General features: G+C 38.5%; 1 protein-coding gene across 6 annotated transcripts in view; it reads left to right on the forward strand.

The window, feature by feature from the left end:
* Positions 1-23,646, forward strand: part of CEP112 (centrosomal protein 112) — a 400,471-nt gene that overhangs the window by 242,232 nt on the left and 134,593 nt on the right. For all 6 annotated transcript variants that reach the window (XM_055323886.1, XM_055323903.1, XM_055323913.1 and 3 more), the window contains one exon: positions 5,579-5,809. In XM_055323886.1, coding sequence (XP_055179861.1) covers positions 5,579-5,809 — 231 coding nt within the window. The remainder of the gene's footprint in view (positions 1-5,578; positions 5,810-23,646) is intronic.

Consider the following 23,646-nt stretch of genomic DNA (forward strand, 5'->3'; position numbering starts at 1 on the left):
AATAATGACTAATTGGAAAAAAGACAAATATCCAAGAATAATATGATTAAGTAAATTACAATATCCTGCAATGATGAAATATCAAAGAGCCACTAAAAGTGACAAATACACTAATAAAAAGGCAATGAAGAAGTAAAATTAGGTATAGGAAAAGGCAAAGTAAGACCCAGACAGTGATGATCCATTAAAAATATTTTTACGTACTTTGACAAAGATAGAAATTGAGTTTGAGTTGGTGTCAGTGGTTTTGGAAAGCAAACTTTTTTGCTCATTTTTTTATTTTTAATAAAGACATTATGACCTTGCAACTGTGGGAGGCAATGTTGTTCTAATCATAGTGAAAACTAGAGGTTAGAGGTGCACAATAAGAATAAATTAATAGGGATCCCTGGGTGGCGCAGTGGTTTGGCGCCAGCATTTGGCCCAGGACGCGATCCTGGAGACCCGGGATCGAATCCCACGTCAGGCTCCCGGTGCATGGAGCCTGCTTCTCCCTCTGCCTGTGTCTCTGCCTCTCTCTCTCTCTCTCTCTGACTATCATAAGTAAATAAAAATTAAAAAAAAATTTAAAAAAAGAATAAATTAATAAAATACAGTAAGTTTCATTCTTTATAAAAAATTCTTACTAGTTTGATACAGTATAGTATGTGATAAAAACAAAGGCTTTCAAATCAGACTAACTTAGATAAAATCTTTGCATGTCTCTTTGTCTTGGACTACATGTCTTAGTCTGTTTTGGCTTCTGTAACAAAATGCCACAGGCTGGGTGGCTTATAAATAACAGAAATTCATTTGTCACAGTTCTGGAGGCTGGGAAATCAAAGATCAAGGCACCAGCATGGTTGTGTTCTGATGAGGACCCTCTTCTTGGTTCATAGCTAGCACTTCCTCACTGTATCCTCACATGGTGGAAAGGGCAAGGGATCTCTTAGTTCCTTTTGAAAAGGCACTAATCCCATTTTATAAAGGCACTAATTACATCCTAAAGACCCAAGGTGACCTGTGTCCTTAAAAGAAGAGGAAAATTTGGATCCAGAGACACAGACACACAAAAAAGCCATTTGAAGTTGGAGCAAAGATTGGAATGATGTGTCTACAAACCAAGGAATACCAAGGATTGCAAGCAGAAATGAGAAACTAGAAGGGAGGCGTGGAACAGATTCTCTCTCTCAGCCTTCAGAAGGAATCATCCCTGCCAGCACCTTGATCTCAGACTACTAATCTCTAGAACTGTGAGAGAGTAGTTGGCTGTTGCATTAAGCCACCTAGTTTGGGGTACTTGTGATCGCAGCCTCAGGAAACTAATATGCCCCATATACTTGAGAGTTAAGAAATATGCTTCTAAATGGTTTATATAAATAAATTATTTATATAAATAAACCAGAAAATAATAAAGGAAGTTAAATATTTTGAGCTGAATGATAATACCATATATCTACACCTGAGAGATTAAACCGTTACAGTAGTTGGAGGCGGATTATAGTCTTAACTCAATAAATCAGAAAAGAAGAAAGGGTGGGGGTCTGGGTGATGAGCACTGAGGGGGGGACTTGATGGGATGAGCACTGGGTGTTATTCTATATGTTGGCAAATTGAACACCAATAAAAAATAAATTTATTTAAAAAAAAAGACAAGAAGAAAGTATAAAGTATACCCTACGAACCAGCAATTGCACTGCTGGCGATTTACCCCAAAGATACAGATGCAGTGAAACGCCGGGACACCTGCACCCCAATGTTTATAGCCATGTGTATGTCTTCTTTGGTGAAATTTCTGTTCATGTTTTTTGCCCATTTCATGATTGGATTGTTTGTTTCTTTGCTATTGAGTTTAATAAGTTCTTTATAGATCTTGGATACTAGCCCTTTATCTGATATGTCATTTGCAAATATCTTTTCCCATTCTGTAGGTTGTCTTTAGTTTTGTTGACTGTTTCTTTTGCTGTGCAGAAGTTTTTATCCTGATGAAGTCCCAGTAGGTCACTTTTGCTTTCATTTCCCTTGCCTTCACAGATATATCTCACAAGAAGTTGCTGTGGCCAAGTTCAAAAAGGGTGTTGCCTGTGTGTTCTCCTCTAGGATTTTGATGGATTCTTGTCTCACCTTTAGATCTTTCATCCATTTTGAGTTTATCTTTGTGTATGGTGAAAGGGAGTGGTCTAGTTTCATTCTTCTGCATGTGGCTGTCCAATTTTCCCAGCACCATTTATTGAAGAGACTGTCCTTTTTCCAGTGGATCGTCTTTTCTGCTTTGTCGACTATTAGTTGACCATAGAGTTGAGGGCCCATTTCTGGGTTCTCTGTTCTGTTCCATTGATCTATGTGTCTGTTTTTGTGCCAGTACCACACTGTCTTGATGACCACAGCTTTGTAGTACAACCTGAAATCCAGCATTGTGATGCCCCTGGCTCTGGTTTTCTTTTTCAATATTCCCCTGGCTATTCGGGGTCTTTTCTGATTCCACACAAAGCTTAAGATAATTTGTTCCAACTCTCTGAAGAAAGTCCACGGTATTTTTATAGGAATTGCATTAAATGTGTAAATTGCCCTGGGTAGCATTGACATTTTCACAATATTAATTCTTCCAATCCGTGAGTATGGAATAGTTTTCCATCTCTTTGTGTCTTCCTCAATTTCTTTCAGGAGGGTTCTATAGTTTTTAGGGTATAGATCCTTTACCTCTTTGGTTAGGTTTATTCCTAGGTATCTTATGCTTTTGGGTGCAATTATAAAAGGGATTGAGTCCTTCATTTCTCTTTCTTCAGTTTCATTGTTAGTGTATAGAAATGCCACTGATTTCTGGGCATTGATTTTGTATCCTGCCACACTGCCAAATTGCTGTATGAGTTCTAGCAATCTTGGGGTGGAGTCTTTTGGGTTTTCTATGTACAGTATCATGTCAACCGCAAAGAGGGAGAGTTTGACTTCTTTGCCAATTTGAATGCCTTTTATTTCTTTTTGTTGCCTTATTGCTGAGGCTAGGACTTCTAGTACTATGTTGAATAGCAGTGTGAGAGTGGACATCCCTGTTGTGTTCCTGATCTTAGAGGAAAGGCTCCCATGAGAAAGATATTTGCTGTGGGCTTTTCATAGATGGCTTTGAAGATGCTGAGGAATGTTCCCTCTATCCCTACACTCTGAAGAGTTTTGATCAGGAATGGATGCTGTATTTTGTCAAATGCTTTTCTCTGCATCTATTGAGAGGGTCATATGGTTCTTGTTTTTTCTCTTGTTGATATGATCTATCATGTTGATTGCTTTATGTGTGTTGAACCAGCCTTCCATTCTGGGGATAAATCCCACTTGGTCATGATGAATAATCTTCTTAATGTATTGTTGGATCCTATTGGCTAGTATCTTCTTGAGAATTTTTGCATCTGTGTTCATCAGGGATATTGGTCCATAATCCTCCTTTTTGGTGGAGTCTTTGGTTTTGGAATTAAGGTGATGCTGGCCTCATAAAATGAGTTTGGAAGTATTTCGTCCCTTTCTGTCTTTCGGAACAGCTTTAGTAGAATAGGTATTGTTTCTTCTTTAAATGTTTGATAGAATTCCCCTGGGAAGCCATCTGGCCCTGGGCTTTTGTGTCTTGGGAGGTTTTTGATGACTGCTTCAATTTCCTCCCTGGTAATTGGCCTGTTCAGGTTTTCTATTTCTTCCTGTTCCAATTTTGGTAGTTTGTGGTTTTCCAGAAATGCGTCCATTTCTTCTAGATTGCCTAATTTATTGGCATATAGCTGCTCATAATATGTTTTTAAAATCATTTGTATTTCCTTGGTATTGGTTGTGATCTCTCCTTTTTCATTCGTGATTTTATTAATTAGAGTCTTTTGTCTTTTGTTTTTAGTAAGGCTGGCTAATGGTTTATCTATCTTATTAATTCTTTCAAAGGACCAACTCCTGGTTTTGTTGATCTGTTCCACAGTTCTTCTGGTCTCTATTTCACTGAGTTCTGCTCGAATCTTTATTAACTCTCTTCTTCTGCTTAGTGTAGGTTTTATTTGCTGTTCTTTCTCCAGTTCCTTTAGGTGTGAGGTTAGCTTGTGTATTTGAGTTTTTTCCAATTTTTTGAGGGATGCTTATATTGCAATGTATTTCCCTCTTGGGTCTGCTTTTGCTGTATCCCAAAGATTTTGAACGGTTGTATCTTCATTTTCATTAGTTTCCATGAATCTTTTTAATTCTTCTCTAATTTCCTGGTTGACCCTTTCATCTTTTAGCAGGATGCTCTTTAACCTCCACATGTTTGAGTTTCTTCCAAATTTCTTCTTGTGATTGAGTTCAAGTTTCAAAGCATTATGGTCTGAAAATATGCGGGGGACAATCCCAATCTTTTGATATTGGTTGAGACCTCATTTGTGACCCAGTATGTGGTCTATTCTATAGAAAGTTCCATGTGCACTTGAGAAGAATGTGTATTCAGGTGCATTCAGATGTAAAGTTCTGTAAATATCTGTGAAATCCATCTGGTCCAGTGTATCATTTAAAGTTTTTGTTTCTTTGGAGATGTTATGCTTAGAATATCTGTATTTGCAGAAAGTGCTGTGTTGAAGTCTCCCAGTATTAGAGTATTATTATCTAAGTATGTCTTTACTTTGGTTATTAATTGATTGATATACTTGCCAGCTCCCACATTAGGGGCATAAATATTCTTGATTGTTAGGTCCTCTTGTGGGATAGATCCTTTAAGTATGATTATAGTGTCCCTCTTCATCTCTTACTACAGTCTTTGGTATAAACTTTAATTTATCTGATATGAGGATTGGTACCTCAGCTTTCGAGGACCATTTGAATGATAAATGGTTCTCCAACCTTTCATTTTCAGGCTGTAGGTGTCCTTAGGTCTAAAATGAGTCTCTAGTAGACAGCAAATAGATGGATCTTGCTTTTTTATCCAGTCTGAAACCCTGTGTCTTTTGATGGGATCATTTAGCCCATTCACGTTCAGAGTTACTATTGAAAGATATGAATTTAGTGTCATCGTAATACCTATTCAGTCCCTGTTTTTGTGAATTATTTCTTTGGGCTTTCTCTTTCTTTTACAGAGTCCCCCTTAATATTTCTTGCAGAAAAGAAAAAATATTTCTTGCAGAGCTGGTTAGGTGGTCTAAAGAAATAAAATCTTCTAAAAAATGTGTTAAATACTGAAAATAAATAAAGAGAAGGAATATAAAGTAAACCCAAGAATGTAGAATGCATCATGAAGTAAGATCTGATATCAATGAAATAAAAACAAAAATACCATAGCAAATACTAGATGAATCTTAGGAACATAATGTTGAATATTTGAAAAAGCACATTGCACGAGAATACATTTACATAGTACTCCATTTACATAGATATTTGAAGCAAATAAAACTAAACATGTTGTATATGGTAAAACATTCTAGGTAGAATTTATGTCTAAGCTAGGAGGGAATGGCATGGGATGGGAGAATAAGTGATGAGGGTAAAGAAAGGGAAGGAAGGAGAGAGGAAGGAAAGAAAGCGTGAACTTGTATGTTAACCTTTTGCGATTCTCCTTTTATGATTTTTCCCATTCATATCCTCTACCCATTTTCCTATTTTTAAACACAAGGTTATTGCTGATATGGAGGCCCAAGTTCATAAGCTGAGAGAAGAGCTGATTCACGTGAACTCCCAGCGGAAACAGCAGCTAGTAGAGCTCGGTCTCCTTCGTGAAGAGGAAAAACAAAGAGCTGCGAGGGACCACGAGACTGCTGTCTACAAACTGAAGGCTGAGTCAGAAAAGATGAAGATGGAGCTGAAAAAGACTCATGCTGCTGAGACAGAAATGACTTTGGAAAAGGTGAGCTATCTAGCTGAGTTTGTGCAGGCCCCTGAAACCTGTGCTTGGACCACACTGCTGCCACCTTGCACCTAATCTCAAAAAGGTGATAGGCATAGAACTACTCCTGAAATTTACCAACTGTTCAAATGAGCAATTTAAGTATCTTGCTGTATGTTTAAGCTCCACAAAAATAATCCAGGGAGTTAGATTTCCTATTTTCCCTTAATGTCCATTGAGAGGATAGTGTGGAATATCCCATTCCATAATGATTAAATGCACATTGTGATAAAACAATGTATAATATTGTCCAGTATTGTACTGAGTAGGCATATTTGGGCTGTAGCCCTAAGTTTTCCTAGGTTAAGTCTAGGTTTCAGATCTTTCTTCAGTTTTCTAATAGTCATTTCTCTATTTCACGATCTTTTGTAACTTTGTAACAGCATAATGTAAATGATGACATAGTTTCCCAGATTACTATTTCAAATTAAGGAAAGTTTCTTTTGAATTGATACATTTTTGAAATATATGTCAATATAATGTTTGCACATCTTGGGTTGACTGAATTTCCAGGTACAATCTCAAATATTCTTTCAATGTTCTAGAAAGGAAGAAACTTTTTAATTGGGTAGTAAATGTGAATTGCTATTAATCATAGCAACTATCAATTGCCTCTTTAGTTCCTTTAGACCAATCTAATCTTGAGATCAAAGAACTTGAAAATGGTAATCTAAGAATCTTCCAGTTCTGCTTACTTTTTTTCACCTTTTGTTCATCTTTAAATGTTATGCCTTCATAAAACACACACCACCATTCTAAGCACTGCTCCATTGGTTTTACATGGGTTGTGATCCTAAGGTGCTTCTTTTATAGTATCTTAATTTATCTGAGACTCAGATTTCAGCAGACTTTGCCCTTGGCAGCATAGTTCTGAACCCAGAAATAAATAAGAAGAAAATTCTAAAGAGGCAGAAGTGAGCCTGGCTTCTTAGAGGAAAGCAAGGAGGCTGATATGGCCAGAAATGGAGGCCAAGGAGAAGGAGGAGGAGGAGAAGGAGGTAATGAAGTCAGGGGAGGAACCTCAGGGTTTTTGCTCTGACTCTCTGGGAGTCAGGAGGCTTCACACGTTTTGAGCAGTGAAATAGAATGTGTTGGTTCACATTTGAATAGGGTCTCTCTGTGCATGCTGAGAAGAGACTGAATTGAGGACAAGGAAGGAAGTAGGAAGACTAGTTAAAAGGCCACTGCCAGAACTTAGACCAGTTGACAGAGGCTCTGCCTGGGCAGCAGCAGCCAAGGTTGAAACTTGATGAGAGTCAGATTAGTTTCTAAAGGTGGAACTGATGGCATCCTCTATTGGTTCTGATGTGAGGCGGAAGACAGAAAGAGAGAGGCATGCTGTTGAGCAGTCAAGGGTGATTCCGAGGAGACTTGCTGGAGCCAGTGGACCAATGGAGTCAGCCTTCTGGCAGCTGAAGGAAGATGGCTGAAGCAGGAAGCGGGGCCACTGGTGGTGGGTTCCAGTTGAGATGCCTTTTACACATCTTAGAAAAGTTCCTTATCTGGACAGTTTTACTCTCCGACGATAGCAGATCAATGAGACTGATGAAGAGTGAAATTAGTATTCTCTCTGTTGACTCTTTTTTTTTTTTTTAAGACTTATTTATATACTTTAGAGGGAGAGCATGTGCAAGCAGTGGGGAAGGGCAGAGGGAGGGGGAGACAAGCAGACTCCACACTGAGCAAAGAACCCCATGCAAGGCTCCATCCCAGGACCCTGAGGCAAAAATCACATGTTGAATGCTCAACCGACAGAGCCCCCCAGGCACCCCTCTCTCTGGGGACTCTTATCATGCCTTGCCCCTTGGCTCCATTTGTCTCTGCCAACAGCTCGAGGTATTTCTAAATGTTCTTAAATGGCATGTGTACCAGTGCACACTAATTTAAGGAAATTGGACATAACAAAGCCAGACTTATAAAACATACAAGTTTGGCCTTAATTTTCTTTCATTATATATTCACATTTCAAATGTGTCTCTTTAGTAGAAGATGAACTTTTTCCAGTATAGGTTTATATGTGTTGTAACTAATTAGCAGGTTACAGAAAATGAAAAAAAAAATCAGTATTAGAAACCATTAGTGAGGGGATCCCTGGGTGGCGCAGCGGTTTAGTGCCTGCCTTTGGCCCAGGGCGCGATCCTGGAGACCGGGGATCGAATCCCACGTCAGGCTCCCAGTGCATGGAGCCTGCTTCTCCTTCTGCCTATGTCTCTGCCTCTCTGTCTCTCTCTCTCTGTGACTATCATAAATAAATAAAAATTAAAAAAAAAAAAGAAACCATTAGTGATTCATTTAGCAAACATTTCTGGAAACTCTTCTATAACCCAGAAAGGCATTATCCCAGACACTGTGGGGATACACAGGAAAAAGAAAAAAAGGCACTGTTCTCAAGGAATCATAAAATAATAGTGACCCCAAGACATACACCCGTACAAAAATGACTATGATGCAAAGTGAAGTGTGAATTGGGGGAAATTATTCCTATTAAGGTAATGAGGGAAAATTAACTGGAAGTGATGTTGCTTTTACTAGATATCAGTAGTAGATATGCAAGATGGCATTCTAAGCCAAAGGAATAACAACAGCAAGAGCAAACAAAGCCATTTACATGCATGGCATAGAGGTTAATCAAAGGGAGTGATTAGTAATCAGGCTAAAAGATAGCTCAGGATCACTGAAAGTCTCCCAAACTGTAGTAGTATTTTAGCTTCATTGGGTAAACAGTAAGGAGCTGCTGAAAGTTGTTAAGCCCTGAATGTCAAGATTCAAGTGTTTCTTAGGAAAATCTTTCAGATGCCCTCTCAGTAGGAGTTGGTGGGGACCAGATTCACAGCAGGCAGGAGGCCCCTGAGGGCATGTTTGAGGTGCTGGAGGGCAGTGAGAGCATAGCAGTGACAAAGGGGACATGTTTGAAAATCATTTCAGAAATGGCATTGATTAAAGTTGTGAGGTTGATTAGACTTGTGAAATATAACCCGACTGTTCATAAATCAGGAAGGTAGAAGTCTGGTTTGGGGAGGAAGAAGGTATGTACCGCGATGAACTTGTTGGCTTTGAAGTGCCTCTGCTCTGCCCAGCTGTGATGTTCTCTAGCTGTGGAAGGAACGTTTGTAGATAATCATAAGAGAAGGCAGGACTGGAACAAACAGCTGTAAGGGTCACCCACAGAGAGGGCCTGTTCAAGAGAGGGTTACAGGAAGAAAACAGGCAGCTGTGAAGGAAGAATTTCATTGAAGAGGTCAGGGAGGAAATAGTCAAAGAAGGGTCCTCAAGGTAAGAGGAATCTGAGAAGAATGTATTTTCATGGAAACAAAGGAAGAGAATATTTAGAAAGGCGGATTTTCAAGAATGTGACAGAAAATCAGGAAGGCTGAGGGTGGAGGAAAGTTCCCGGGATTTGAAAGTGAGAAGGCATTGATGATCTTGGATAGAGCCCTGAAAGGAATACTGTGGACAGAAACAGAGTCTCAGTAGATAAGTGTGGCAGTGGAGATTCGTGAATATGTCTGGTATTAAAAGGAAGGTGTAGTTCTTAAGGGAGTATATTTTTAGGCCGAAATTGTGTTGCAGTACACAAGAAGAGACTAATGGAGAGCAATTGCTTAGTGATGCAGAGAGCCATAGACACTGGAGGGCCACCACCTGAGGCAGGAAGGTGTGGATGGAAGACCAGCACAGGCCCACCCTCACCCCTTGGCCACAGGCATCCAGCCTCTGAAGACCTTGGCCTGTTCCTGGAGTAGGCCTCGTGCTCTCCTTCCTCCAGGCCTTGACACCTGCCACCCCTCTGTCTGGGATGTTCTTCCCCCAGATTTTCTGTGGTCATCTTCCTCCTCCTCACTCTGTACTGCTCCATATCCTTCCCTGACCTCTCTCTCTAAAGTTGTGTCCAGCTCTACCACCTTCAGTGGTCCTATTGTCTTCATAGCTCATCTCATTATCTGGACTCAATCTTTTCATTTTTCTGATTGTTTATTTTCTATTCATCCCCATCCCCCACATTAGAATATAAGCTCTTTTAGCAGGACCTTGTCTGCCTTGTTCACTTCTGTACTGCTAATGTTTAGAAAACTTGGTACCTGATAGGTACCCTCCTAGCATATACTGAGTGAGTGAATTATAGGAGCCATGACTTCCAAGGAGGGAGGAAGGAAGGAGAGAACTGGTAAAGATACAAGGGGGTCTGTGATGAGACTTGCAAGGACCTTCTATCTGATATCATCTATGCTTTTAGTAAAGAATAGCATTCTTATGAGTAAGGAATTCCAGGAGAAGTGAAATAGCCAGGCTTTGGGCTGGGCTGGAATGTGGCTAGAAGGAAGCAGGTGTAAGGGAATTTGCCCAGATAGAATTGGAGTTCTGCAGATACAGGAGGGAGGATGGCAGCATGAGTCTGGAAGAATGGAACGCTCCTGAATTGAACTGAGAACCCAAGTAGCACAAGAAGATAGAAATGGGGTTTTAGCATGGTAGCACTTTAGCCCCCCTGGTTAAAGGGGCCAGCAGGGTTCATCAGGACATAGGAACGTGTTGGCAGATGGAGAGTCTGGAGAAAGGGAAGAGAGCGTTACCTAGGCTAGTGTTCAGTGCCATGAGTTTGGTTTTTGTTGAGTTGGTGGAATTAACCAATCCCAAGGTCCAATGGTAAAATACAAGTGCTGAGCTCTTAATGTGAAGAGCAATTTGTATTTCTGATTGACAAATGTTTTTACTTAACTAATGAAAGGAGTTCAGCATTTCTAAGTGCAGGAAGACCTGGCTGAGTTCCCTGAAAGCAGTCCTTGTGAAATGCTGGTTTCTAAAGCCCCAGGATCATGCGTTGGCGTCTCCTCCAAAGCAGACACTGATAAATATTGAGAAAATGAGAGAATGATGATGAACTGAGAAATTCAGCCTAGCTATGGGAATGGTAATATGAATAAATAAGACATTGGTTTTGATTCATCCACATTTGATTTCAACCCTATAAATACTTTAGATGGGACAGGATACATCTTTATATTCACATCTTTACTTTTTTTTAGTGTGGTAATTTCTTCCATGTTACTTAGTAAACTAAATGTATTGCATAAAATATTTTTCAGACATAGTTTTATTTTTTTGTACACAACATCAGTAGAGTTCTTAATATGAGAACCTAAATTAACACTAGTAAACTAGTAGAGAATCCTGTTGCTGCCTGTTGTGCGATTGTGAGTGCTACTTGAATTCTTCTACTGAATTTTATAAAAGGTTTAATGTTTTATCATGTTTAAATCTGCAAACTAAAATGTTTGCCAGAAGCTCAGAATCCTGTCAGAATTGAGGGGTTTAGAAATTAATTTTCTCTCATAAAATTGAGGTTCAGAGAGGAAAATAACACCAGAATAATAAATAATCTGGACAGAACATTCCCTGTGGGTCTGTGGTTGTGCCAGTGTTGAGGATATGAAGGAATCCCTGAGTCCAGACCCTACCTGTGTCTCTGTCAGCAGCAGCTCAGGCCTTGCCGACATCTTTGGTGGCTTTAAAAGAAGCATGAAATCCTCCAGCAGGTCACAAGACATGAAATGGAGATTCCAAAAGAGTCCGTGATTGACATTTGCAAAGTGAAAGCTTCTTTTCTCGCCTTTTAAAAATCCTTTTAAACCAAACTGAAACAGAGTCCACAAAAAACATGAGCCTTTGAAAAATTAGACTGTTACTAGGTGACGGTAGTGGGTCATTTTCAGAAGTTTGATTAAAACTTTGGTATTTATAATTTACCATTGTTTCAGAAATCTATTCGGTTATTTTTTAAATAACCTTTCTTGAAATAAGAAGCTATTTTATAAAATATGGGAAACAGAGAAGTGTAAAATTTCCTGTTACTACCACCAGCTAGACATAACCAATAGTGATAATATAATGTATGTATAAAATAGCTATGTGAGTTTAGCAGACTGAGATCATACTAAATAAACAGTGCAGTGTTTTGCTTTTTTGAAAAGTCATACAAAGAATATTCCAATGTCATTGGAGATTCTTTGAAAATATAGTGTTCGTTGTTTCATGATATTCCATTTATGGATGCAGCATAGTGTATTGGAGTATTCTCTTATTTTTAAACATTTAGCTTTAAAAAAGTTGCCTACATTGATGCAGAGATGAACATCTTCATATGTATATTTTTGTCAACATTTCCATTGTTTTTGTCTTAGGTTAAGATCCCAATAGAATTAGAGGGTCAGATCGCTTTTCCGAAAAGTTGTACCATTTTATATTTTCCACAACAGAATATCCATTTTATCTAGCCAATCCTTACCACTAATACTTTTCTTTAATTTTTGGTATTTTTTTGTTAAAAAAAAATTGTTGTTCTTAATTTGCTTTTTAAAAAGTGAACTTGAACATTTATAATAGATTTGTTGTGCATATATTTCATTTTCTGAGAACTGCCTGTTCACACCCTTTGTTTGTCTTCTGTTAGTGTCCTAATGTTTTTCTTATCGCCTTACAGGATGACAAAATTCTTAGCTTTGTGGCAGATATTTTTGGTGCTTGCCTTTTATTATCATTTAACTTTATGATACACAAAAGATCTTATTTGTGTTTAGTGTAAATTCATCCATCATTTCCTTTGTGAATTCTCTACTATCAGTAGTTATTTTAAGCTTCACAAAATTTGAAAACATATTAAAAATTAAATATTTAAAAATATAGGAACACATCAAACATTTTCCACACCGTACTCTACTGAGTAGAAAGCACTTGTGAAACTGACATAGCATTTACCAGCTTGGGTTCCTGGTCTGTAATTTTAATAGTGTCTGAAGGATTATACTGGAATTGTGCCAACCTGAAGTCATTAAAAGGCTTTGAGCAACAATTCAGCATCTTTTTCAAATTTAAGAAAAGCTCCATATGGCATAATTATTCAAAGCTAAGGTCATAGAAACTACTTAAACCTTTGAAATTTATAATTAAAGGATTAATATTAACTTATGAAGACATTGTCATTTTGGCTTAAAATGGATTTCTAATCTCAATTCTGTTCCCTTTGCTTTGATCTTTTCCCTGACTTTTTCCTTTGCTAAAAATATGAAGTTTTATATCCTTAAAATTTTAAATTAAATATTATCCTCAAACAGTTCAGACTTACAAAAATTGATTGACAAACAACATCCATCTCATTTTTATATAATTTCACAAATGTTGATGGACTTCAAGTTGGCATTTGCCTGTGACTGCAGCTTGATAGAATGGACCACAGTGATACATCTCAAAATAACAGTAAATTGATTCACAAAAGAAAAACATGCACAAATGACAATTTGGAAAACCATGAGTGTGTACATAATTTGAATGTGATGAACTGGTGTTCATTTATATCAAGGTTTAGAATTTTAAAGTGTCTTCAGAGTACCTCCACTGTAAACCTTCTTGGAGTGGTGAAAGCGGCTATGCCTTGTTTCATACCAAAGCTAAGACTTTTTTTGTCATTTTGACAATATCTACAAAGCAGTCAAAACCAAATATTTTATTTTATTTATTTTAAAGATTTTATTTGTTTATTTATGAGAGAAACATAGAGGCAGAGACACAGGCAGAGGGAAATGCAGGCTCCATGCAGGGAGCCCGATGTGCGACTCGATCCCGGGACTCCAGGACCATGCCCTGGGCCGAAGGCAGGAGCTAAACTGCTGAGCCACCCAGGAATCCCCCTCAAACCAAATATTTTAGTTAAATCAGTTTATGTATCTCCTATGTAACAGGAGGAATTGTGTGTTTCTTAGAGACACAGTTTTGCATCTATCCCCAGCTCTCTCCTACTTTTTGTGGTTCTGATGTGAGGCACCTGTTTCACAATGATTCTACTAAATAAATGCTGGAATAATGTCTGGGGTGTCTGTTTATTAAACAAAAAGAGCCCCTATTGGATATTTACATTGTCAAGCTTTTACCATCCCGACCTGAATGCAGGGCTGCGGAGCTCAATGCAGAGAGCAATGGGCTCTCCCTACTGAATGTGGCTCTCGCTGTTTCCCAGAGAATCTTTTGCTGCATATTAAAGAGCACTTTTATTTCCTGGCAATCTGGGAGAGCAGATCAATAGCTTAACTTCAAAGTTGAGTTTTCCTAGGCTACATAGCTATGTTTTACTTACAGAAAATTAAAAAGCAGTATAGTCTATGTTAAGGCTATTTCATAATAAAATCTAGAAGTGTAAATTTATTTTTAAAGTAAATATTTACAATTTATAAGGTCAGCCCTCCCTTGCCTTTCTTTGGCCTAACTTTCTAATATTCTAATGGCATCATTATAAATGTAAGTCCTGCCACTCACCAGAAGTTGTTGGTTTTATCCTTTAGGGTTTTCTTAAGGGGAGAAAATTTCTACCTAGAATAAAGGGAAGTTATCTTAGGTCAGGGTAGCAAAAGATGGTATTTTGACTTGAGAAGCTGTTGAAAATGAACAATTTATTTGGCATCTTCAGAGATTGATATCGCAACTGAGAGAATTGAGAGTAAAATAAGCAGGTATTTGTGCCCAAAGGTGCACACACTTGTATGTGTGTTCATTTCAGTTTTTGTGAGTTTCTTTGGTATGTGTTGTGTGTGTGCATTCATGTGTGTGTTTCAGATTAGCAGTGATAATTGTACAAAGCTTTCAATCCTTTTCGGCTTCATAGCCAAACCTATAGGAGTCTTATTGGTAGTGAATCATTTTTTCATAACATGGAAGAAAACAAAACAAAATAAATATGTCTTCCATTAGTATCTTCAACAATGATGAAGTGATTACAAATAAGAACAGAAAGAATATTTTATGGCACTGTCTCAATGGTTTACCAGAAGTGGGGGGCCTATACGTCCCAACTTGCCTGGGAAGGTCCCAGTTTGCACCTGTTGTTCCAGGATCCTGAATGATTTAACATTCCCCGCCTCTTCCACTCTAAAACATGTCCTAACTTGCATGTAAAGCTCTGTGATTACCCTATGTGCTTTTTATGTAAAGGAGGTATCCTTTCTCTTTATATATCCTATAATTTAATTATTGAACATCATAATGCTGACTACATATATTTTAAATGAGTGCCTTTTTGAAAGTAATACTGAACTTAGATTATATGTAACTAGACTCTAATTATTTTAATATCCGGACTAGCCTTCAACTGATATTTTTTTCTATACCACGCCAACATTTCAGTAGCATTTGATGAACTTAGAATGAAAGTATTTTCCATTTGTTAGCAGACTTAGATTGGAATAAAGAAGCAGAGCCTCACTGTCCATATTCCTGACTGTTTTGTTTGGAGATTTTCTAGGAAGGGAGGGCAGAGGGTAAGCTGACTGATGGGTGTTAGGTGTTAGGCACAGAGTGTCTGATGTCACAGAGGGGTCAGAGGGCACATTGGAAGAGCTCTGGGCTGAGAGTCAAGTGTCACTCTAATCATTGTTCATAATGGAAGGGAGGCAATTATTCCCTGTGGTATGGGGTTTCCTAATTCAATATTGTGAGAATTAAATTAATAATCGAATGGAGCACCTGGGTGGCTCAGTCAGTTAAGCAGCTGCCTTTGGCTCAGGTCATGATCCTAGGAAGGGCCAGAGTCAGGCTCCCTATTCAGCGGGGAGTTTGCTTCTCCCTCTTCCTCTGCCCTTGCTCCCTGCTCCCGTGTACTCTCTCTCTCTCTTTCTCTTTCTCTCTCTCAAATAAGTAAATCTTAAAAAATAATAATTGAAAATGGTCAATTAATTTACTAAATTGAATACATTATGGGACCCGGTAAAAATAAATAAAGTATATGACCAGAAAAACTACAGTTGGTTTAAATATACCTCTTTATCCTCACAAGCAATCAAGGGAAATACTAATTAAGATAAGATACTATTTTTCATGTATTGAATAAACAAATTATTTTAAATGATACTGGCATCACTTTTAATTAATAATACCAAATACCAAAGGTGTAATGAATAGATACTCCAAAATATTATTAGTTAGAACATAAATTGGTACAACCTGCCTGAAAGCTTTTAGTTATCTATATTGTGGACTTCTAAAATATTCATCTCTTTTGATGTGGTAGTCTATTTTTGGTTAGCATAACATAAATACCAAAACCCAAAAAAGATATCCCTCTGAGAACAGATTAATCTCAGAAATCTGTTACATTTCTATATATTAATAATGAAGCAACAGGAAGAGAAATTAAGAACTTAATCCCATTTACAACTGGACCAAAAATAAGATACCTAGGAATAAACCTAACCAAAAAAGTGAAATACCTCTGCTCAGAAAACTATAGAACACTGATGAAAAAAATTGGAGATGACACAAAGAAATGGAAAGACATTCCATGTTCATAGATTGGAAGACCAAATATCATTAAAATGTCTATACTTCCCAAAGCAATCTACAGATTTAATGCAATCCTTACCAAATGACAGCATTTTCCCCAGAACTAGAACAAAAAACCCTGAAGTTTATGTGAAACCACAAAAGGCCTGAATAGCCAAAGCAGTTTTGAAAAAGAAGAGCAAAGCTGGAGGTATCACAGTTTCAGACTTCAAGTTATATTACAAATCTATACTAATCAAAACAGTATAGTACTGGCACAGAAATGGACACATGGATCAAAAGAACAGAATAAAAAACCCAGAAATAAACTCACAATCATATGGTTAATTAATCTTCAACAAAGGAGGAAAGAATATCAAATGGGAAAAAGACAGTCTCTTCAACAAATGGTGTTGGGAAAACTGGTCAGCTATATGCAAAAGAAGAAATTGGATCGCTTTCTTACACCATACACAAAAATAAACTCAAAATGAATTGACCTGAGGAGCACCTGGGTGATTCAGTCAGTTAAGCGTTGACTCATGATTTCAGCTTAGGTCATGATCTCAGGGTCATGATATTGAGTCCTGCATTGGGCTCTTTGTTCAGTGTGGAGTCTACTTGAGATTCCACTTAAGATTCCCTCTGCCCCTCCCCCAGCTCACACATGCTCTCTCTCTCTCTCTCTCTCTCTCAAATGAATAAATAAAATCTTTTTAAAAAATAGATTGACCTGAAAGCATAAAAATCCTAGAAAAGAGCACAGCCACCTGTCAAAATCCCACCTGCTAAAATAAAATACACAAGAAAGTTGGTGAGGATGTGGATAAAGGGGAACCCTGGTGCACTACTGGTGGGAATGCAAACTGGTGCAGCCACTGTGGAAGACAGTATGGTGGGTCCTCAGAAAGTTAAAAATAGGACTACCCTATGATCCGGTAGTCATACTATCTGTTATTTCCCCCCAAAATACAAAAACATGAATTCAAGGGAATACATGCACTCCTATGTTTATAGCAGCATTATTACAATTGCCAAGATATGGAAGCAGTCCAAGTATCCATCAATAGATGAATGGAGAAGAAGATGTTCTATATATACAATGGAATATTATTCAGCCATAAAAAGAATGGAAATCTGGCATGCCTGGATGGCTCAGTGGTTGGGCATCTGCCTTCGGCTCAGGGCATGATCCTGGAGTCCCGGAATCAGGTCCCACATCAGGCTCCCTGCATGGAGCCTGCTTCTCCCTCTGCCTGTGTCTCTGCCTCTCTCTCTCTGTGTCTCATGTATAAGTAAATAAAATCTTAAAAAAAAAAAAAGAATGAAATCTAGCCATTTGCAACAATATGGATGGAGCTATAGAAAAAAAAGTCAGTGAGAGAAACACAAATACCATATTATTTCTCTAAAATGTGGAGTTTAAGAAACAAAACAAGCAAAGTTAGAGAAAGAGAGAGAGAAACCAAGAAACAGACTCAACTATAGAGAACAAACTGATGGTTACCAGAGGGGACAGGAATAGGGGGATGGGTAAAACATGGAGATTAAGGAATGCACTTGTCATGATGAGCACTGGGCAGTATGGAAGTGTTGAATAACTCTACTGTACACCTAAAATTAATACAACACTATGTTAATGACACTGGAATTAAAATTAATAAATAAGTCAATAAACAAAGAAATAGAAGAGGAATGGATGCTGAGGGACAGTTAGCAGACAATGGCACACTCTTAACACTTTCAGCATTTGGTGCCAATTTCGTGTATAGCAGTCCTAGACACTTGGTGTAGGCAGATATTCCTGTCTCCTCAGAGTTCACATTCTAGCAAGAGAGACAAATAACAAGCAGTTAACATGCCACATAATTAACGTACGTAGAATTTTTAAAAAGTGTCTAAGTGCTACTGAAAGAGAAATGATAGAAAAGAGTAAAGGAGACTGGAGTACCAGAGTTGGGGCCATTTAAATGGTGTGATCAGAGTTGGCCTCGTTGAGGTCAGCAAAGGAGTTGAATCAGCCACGTGGATTATCTGGAGGAAAACATTTCTAATGGAGTGAACAGCCAGTGCAAAGACCAAACAAGAGCATGGCTGGCATGGTTAAGGGCCAGCAGGAAAGCCAGCATGGGGAGAAGAAAGTAGATAGGGAGAGAGAGTAGGAAATGAATTTTGAGGAATCCCAAGGGTCCTGAGCACATAGGGCCTTTGAGGCAGTTGTAAGGACTTTAACTCAGAGTAATGGAAGAACATCAGGGCGTTGTGCCAAGGAGTGATATGATCCAACTTAGACTTGAAAAGATCATTCTGGCAGCGTGAGGACAAAGGTGGGAAACCCATTAGAAGGGCGCTGCGGTACTCCAAGGGAGAGATTATGGGGGCCTGGAGCAGAGTGGCGCCAGTGGAGGTGGTCAGATTCTGAATATATTTAAAGATGGAGCCAACACAGCTTCTTGACAAATTTGATTTGGGATGTGAGACCAAGAAAAAAGGAAGTCATAGATATATTTACACACTGGAAAAATGCAAATATGCTAGTTCATTTCTCTGTGGAATGGGATTATAAGTGATTTTTAAATTGTATTGTTCAGTTTTTCTAAATGTTCTCTGTTCTAACCATGTTGTAGTCCTAACAGGGATATACAAATCACCCCCTGGTTATATTGTTGCCCTGCCCCGAGCCCTAGGACATCTTCAACCTGCTTCCCCATTCTGCCCTGAGAGACCAGAGTCACAAAGAAAACAATGTCCTGACCCTTCAGGCCTAGTATTACATTAGCTGCTGTCAGAAACCAAGCAGTGTGATTGTGATGTCACCAGTCCCTCCTCAGCCATGCCGGTGAGGTTGGGATGTTCTCTGATGCTCCTGCCCCTGGCCCAGGTCATCTTCCTATCAGGGCAGGGAAGCTGTGCCCTCATTAGCTTCAGAAAAAAGCAGAAATTTTGCCTGCCTGACGTCAGCCTGCTCATAGGGCTCTCATTTTTGCTTCTGCAACCTTAATGAATGCCGAAGGAAATGTGGGCTTCCCTGATTTCAGATCACTCGCCTCCAAGAAAAGCCCAGCTCAGGGTCTGATAGGGAGGAAAGGAGAAGCTCATAGTGGCCCCGAGGCAGAGCAGGCTGGTAGTCTGAGGCCCCTGAGGGACACAGGACCATCTGGCCTCAAAGAGAAGAAGGTAAGATTGAGACACTCTCTGCCTGAGACAGGGATCTTTCTAAAAACACAGATCTCAGGGGCGCTGAGCTGGCTCAGTGGGTAGAGCATGCAACTCCTGATCTCAGGATTGTGAGCTCAGTTGAGTCCCATGTTGAGCAGCACAGCTTACTTTTTAAAAAGGGGAAAAAAAAAATCTCATGACTGGGCTGGATTAGGCACTGGCAGTATAAAAACAGCCTCTCCCTTCAGAGAGATACCCTCTAATGGGGGCAAGGATAATGGGACAAAGGACCCTGTGATTACAGTGAACTGAAATCAGAGCCATTGTCTGGATCTGTTGGCCAGCATGCCTTGAAAAACTCCCAAGAAGTCTGTGGGGGAAGGGTAGGGACCAGGCAGGACCTTGTGGAAAGGTAAAGTGTGAGCTAATGGCATTTCCCTCTCTTGCTTACAAGCCTGCAAAATGTCATTACCCACAGCAAAGTGAAGTTGCCACAGCTCCTGAGCTTCCTGGCCAAGGATTTGCATAATTGCATTTCTCCTCTCCTACCTTTCCCCTTTTTTTCTTCTCATTTATTTTAATTAATATAATTTTTCAATGTACAGTTCAGTGCCATTAAGTACATTTAAATTGTTGTGAAACCATCACCACTATCTCCAGAATTCTTTCATCTTGTAAAACCTGAACTGTCCCCATGAAACACTAACTCCTCATTTCTCTCCCCAACACTGGCCCCTGGCAACCAGGGTTCTACATTGTTTCTATGTATTTGATGGCTCTAGGTACCTCATGTGACTGGAATCAAACAGTATTTATCTTTTCGTGACTGCCATATTTCACTTAGCATCATGTCTTCAACGTTTGTTGAACACATCCATGTTGAGCCTGTGTCAGAGTTTCCTTTTTCTTTTTTAAAAAGGCTGAATATATTCCATTGTTTGTATATACCACATTTTATCTATTCATCTCCCCCATGGACAGTTGAGTTGCTTCTACTTTTTGGCTATTGTGACTAATTCTACTTTGAATATGGGTGTGCAAATATCAATCTGAGCTTCTGCCTTCAGTTATTTTGGGTATAATATCTAGTATGGAATTGCTGGACTATATGGTAATTCTATTTTTACTTTTTTGAGGAACTCTCCATACTATTTATCATATCTGGTGCACCATTTACATTGCCACCAGCAGTACACAAGGGTTCCAATTTCTCCACATCATTGCCAACACTTGATTTTGGTTTGTTTCTTTTCTCATTATGATTGCCATCATAATGAGTATGAAGCGGTATCATCTTCTACCTTTCTTAACTGTCACCCCCACCACAGACACAATCTGTGCTGTGCTCACCCCAGAAGACTCTCTTTTCCCCCAGATAGGCTGTAAGCATTCTCCTTTCATGGTTTTACATGTGTTTTTTCTCTCTGCCTGGAAGACCTGGGGAACTCATCATCCTCATTCAAAAATGTTACCTGCCCTTGCCTTATTCCTTCTTACACCAACTCCAGAAGGAATCAGGCTCTTTCTTTTATCAGAAATCTTCTTTTTAAAACATTTTTAATCAAGATATAATTTTCATACAAACGATGATCAGTTATGCAACATTGACAAGCCATCACCACAATCAAGATAAACAACTATTCCATCACCTCAAATACTCCTCTAGGCCCTTTGTGTCAATCCCACTTCCTTCCTCTTACTCTGATTCCTGGAAACCACTATTTTCCGTGACTATTAGATTTGCCTTTTCTGGAATATCATATAAATGAATCATTCAGTATGTAGCCTTTTCAGTCTGGTTTCTTTCCCTTTAGTGTAATGCATTTGAGATTCATTCATGTTCTTATGTGTAGCAATAGTCCTTTTTTATTATCAATAATGTTCCATTGGATGGATGTACCAAAGTTTGTCCATTCTCCATGGAGAATTATTTGGGTGGTTAAACATTCAGATAAGGGTTTTGTGTGAACATAAATTTTTCATTCCACTTGGGTAAATAACAAAGAGTGGGATTGTATGTACTCTATCTTTAAGCTTTAGAAACTCCAAACTGTTTTCCAAATTGGCTATATCATTTTGCATTTCCATCAAAAATACATATAAGTTCTAGTTGCTCTGTATCCTCACCAGCACCTGATAACTGTTGAATTTGTGACATCATTTTAGCCTTCCTAACAGGTGTATCTCATTGCATGTGTATTTCCCTATAATAACTAATAATGTTGAACATCTTTTCATGTATGTATCATTTGGGTATCTTTCTTGGTAAACTATCTGAATGTTTATCCAATTTTGTATCCAGTTTTTTCTTTTTTAAAGATTTTTTTTTTTATTCATGAGAGACAGAGAGAGAGAGAGAGAGAGAGAGAGAGAGAGAGAGAGAGACAAGCAGAGGAAGAAGCAGGCTCCATGCAGGAAGCCGGACATGGGACTCGATCCTGGGTCTTCCGGATCAGGTCCTGGGCCGAAGGTGGCGCTAAACTGCTGAGCCACTCGGGCTGCCCCAGTTTTTTTTTTCTTTTTATTGAATTTTGATAGTTCTTTTTATAATCTGGATACAAATCCTTTATAAAAGATATGATTTGCAAACACTTTTCACAGTCAGTGGCTTAACTTCTCATCTTTTAGCAATGTCTTTCAGAGAGTAGGGATTCCTAATTTTTATGAAGTCCAATTTATCAGTTTGTTCTTTTATAGATCATGCTTTTGGTGTTATAGCTAAGAAATCTGTGCTTAGCCTAAAGTCACAAAGATTTTCTCCTGTTTTCTTCTAGAAGTTTTAAGTTTTATATTTAGATCTGTGGTCCATTTTGAGTCAGATTTTATGAATGGTACAAGGTACAGATTGAGATTCAGTTGTTTCAGCATTATTTATTAAAAAGACTATCTCTGTTAAATGGCATTTGCAGCTTTTTGAAAATCAGTTGACCATAAATATGTAGTGTGCTACTTTCTAATTTTGTACAATTGATATTCCAATTTTGTACAATTAGACTTTCTAATTTTGTACAATTGATATACGTAACTGTTCTTGTCTAATAATGCCACAGTGGGTTTTTTAAAAATGCCACAGTGGGTTTTGTTTGTTTATTTGTTTGTTTTAGAGAGAGGGCTCGTGAGCAGGGCAGAGAAGTAGCAGAGGGGGAGGGAGAGGAAGGGGGGAAGAATCTCAAGCAGAATCCATGCTGAACATGGAGCCCGATGCAGGACTGGATCTCAGGACTCTGAAATCATAACTGAGCTGAAACCAAGAATCGGATGCTGAACTGACTGAGCCCCTCACCTCACAGGTGCCCCACACAGTGTCTTGATGATTGTAGTCTTCTAGTCAGTCTAGGAGACAGGTGGTATGAGTTGTCCGACTTTGTTCTTTTTCAAAATTGTTTTGCCTGCAGTAGTTCCTTTGCTTTTCTTAGAATCAGCATAGTAATGTCTACACAAAATCCTGCTGGGATTTTTAAAAAACAGTGTAGTATCTATTTCTCAGTTTGGAAAGAAATGGAATCTTAATTATAATGAGTCTTCCAATCCATGACCATAGAACATTTTTTTAAAAAGATTTTATTTATTTATTCATGAGAGACACAGAGAGAGAGGCAGAGACACAGGCAGAGGGAGAAGCAGGCTCCATGCAGGGAGCCTAATGCAGGACTTGATCCCAGGTCCCCAGGATCATGCCCTGGGCTGAAGGTGGTGCTAAACTGCTGAGCCACCCAGGCTGCCAGACCATAGAACACCTTTGCTGTTTATTTAGGTTTTCTTTCATTTCTTTCATCAGTCTTTATAGTTCTTAGCATATAGATGTGGCATTTATTTTGTTAGGCTTATATCTAATCATTTAATGTTTTTAACTTGAATACCCAATTATTTGTTGCTAATATTAGAAATACAAATAGGCTTTTCTATATTAATCTTGTATCCTGTGACCTTTCTAAACTACTAGTTCTAGCCTCTCTTTTTATCGATTCTTTGGGATTTCCATATAATCAGGTAAGTACCTATTATTTAATAGTTTTACCTGTGAGAATTTTTTTAATGAAGCCATCAAGATGTTTTATTTCTCAGTACTCTAACTAGCACAATTATTTTACTTGACTGGTGAATTTTGGAAAAGGGCTTCTCAAAACAAACCTATCTTAAGAATCAAATGAGATCACACCAATGAGAAAATGCATGTAGGATGTGGAATCTCTTTAACTTCCATGTTTGAAATCGCATTCCCCTTAAAAATATTTTTTTCTTTTTTCCCCTTAAAAACATTTTTAACTGGTTCATTACATCATTAGAGTGTATTTTGAACTTTATGTTTTGATTTACAACCAACTCACAAGTAACTT

The sequence above is a fragment of the Nyctereutes procyonoides genome, unplaced genomic scaffold (genome assembly GCF_905146905.1).
Source record: "Nyctereutes procyonoides isolate TBG_1078 unplaced genomic scaffold, NYPRO_anot_genome, whole genome shotgun sequence".
Classification (NCBI taxonomy): Eukaryota; Metazoa; Chordata; class Mammalia; order Carnivora; family Canidae; genus Nyctereutes; species Nyctereutes procyonoides.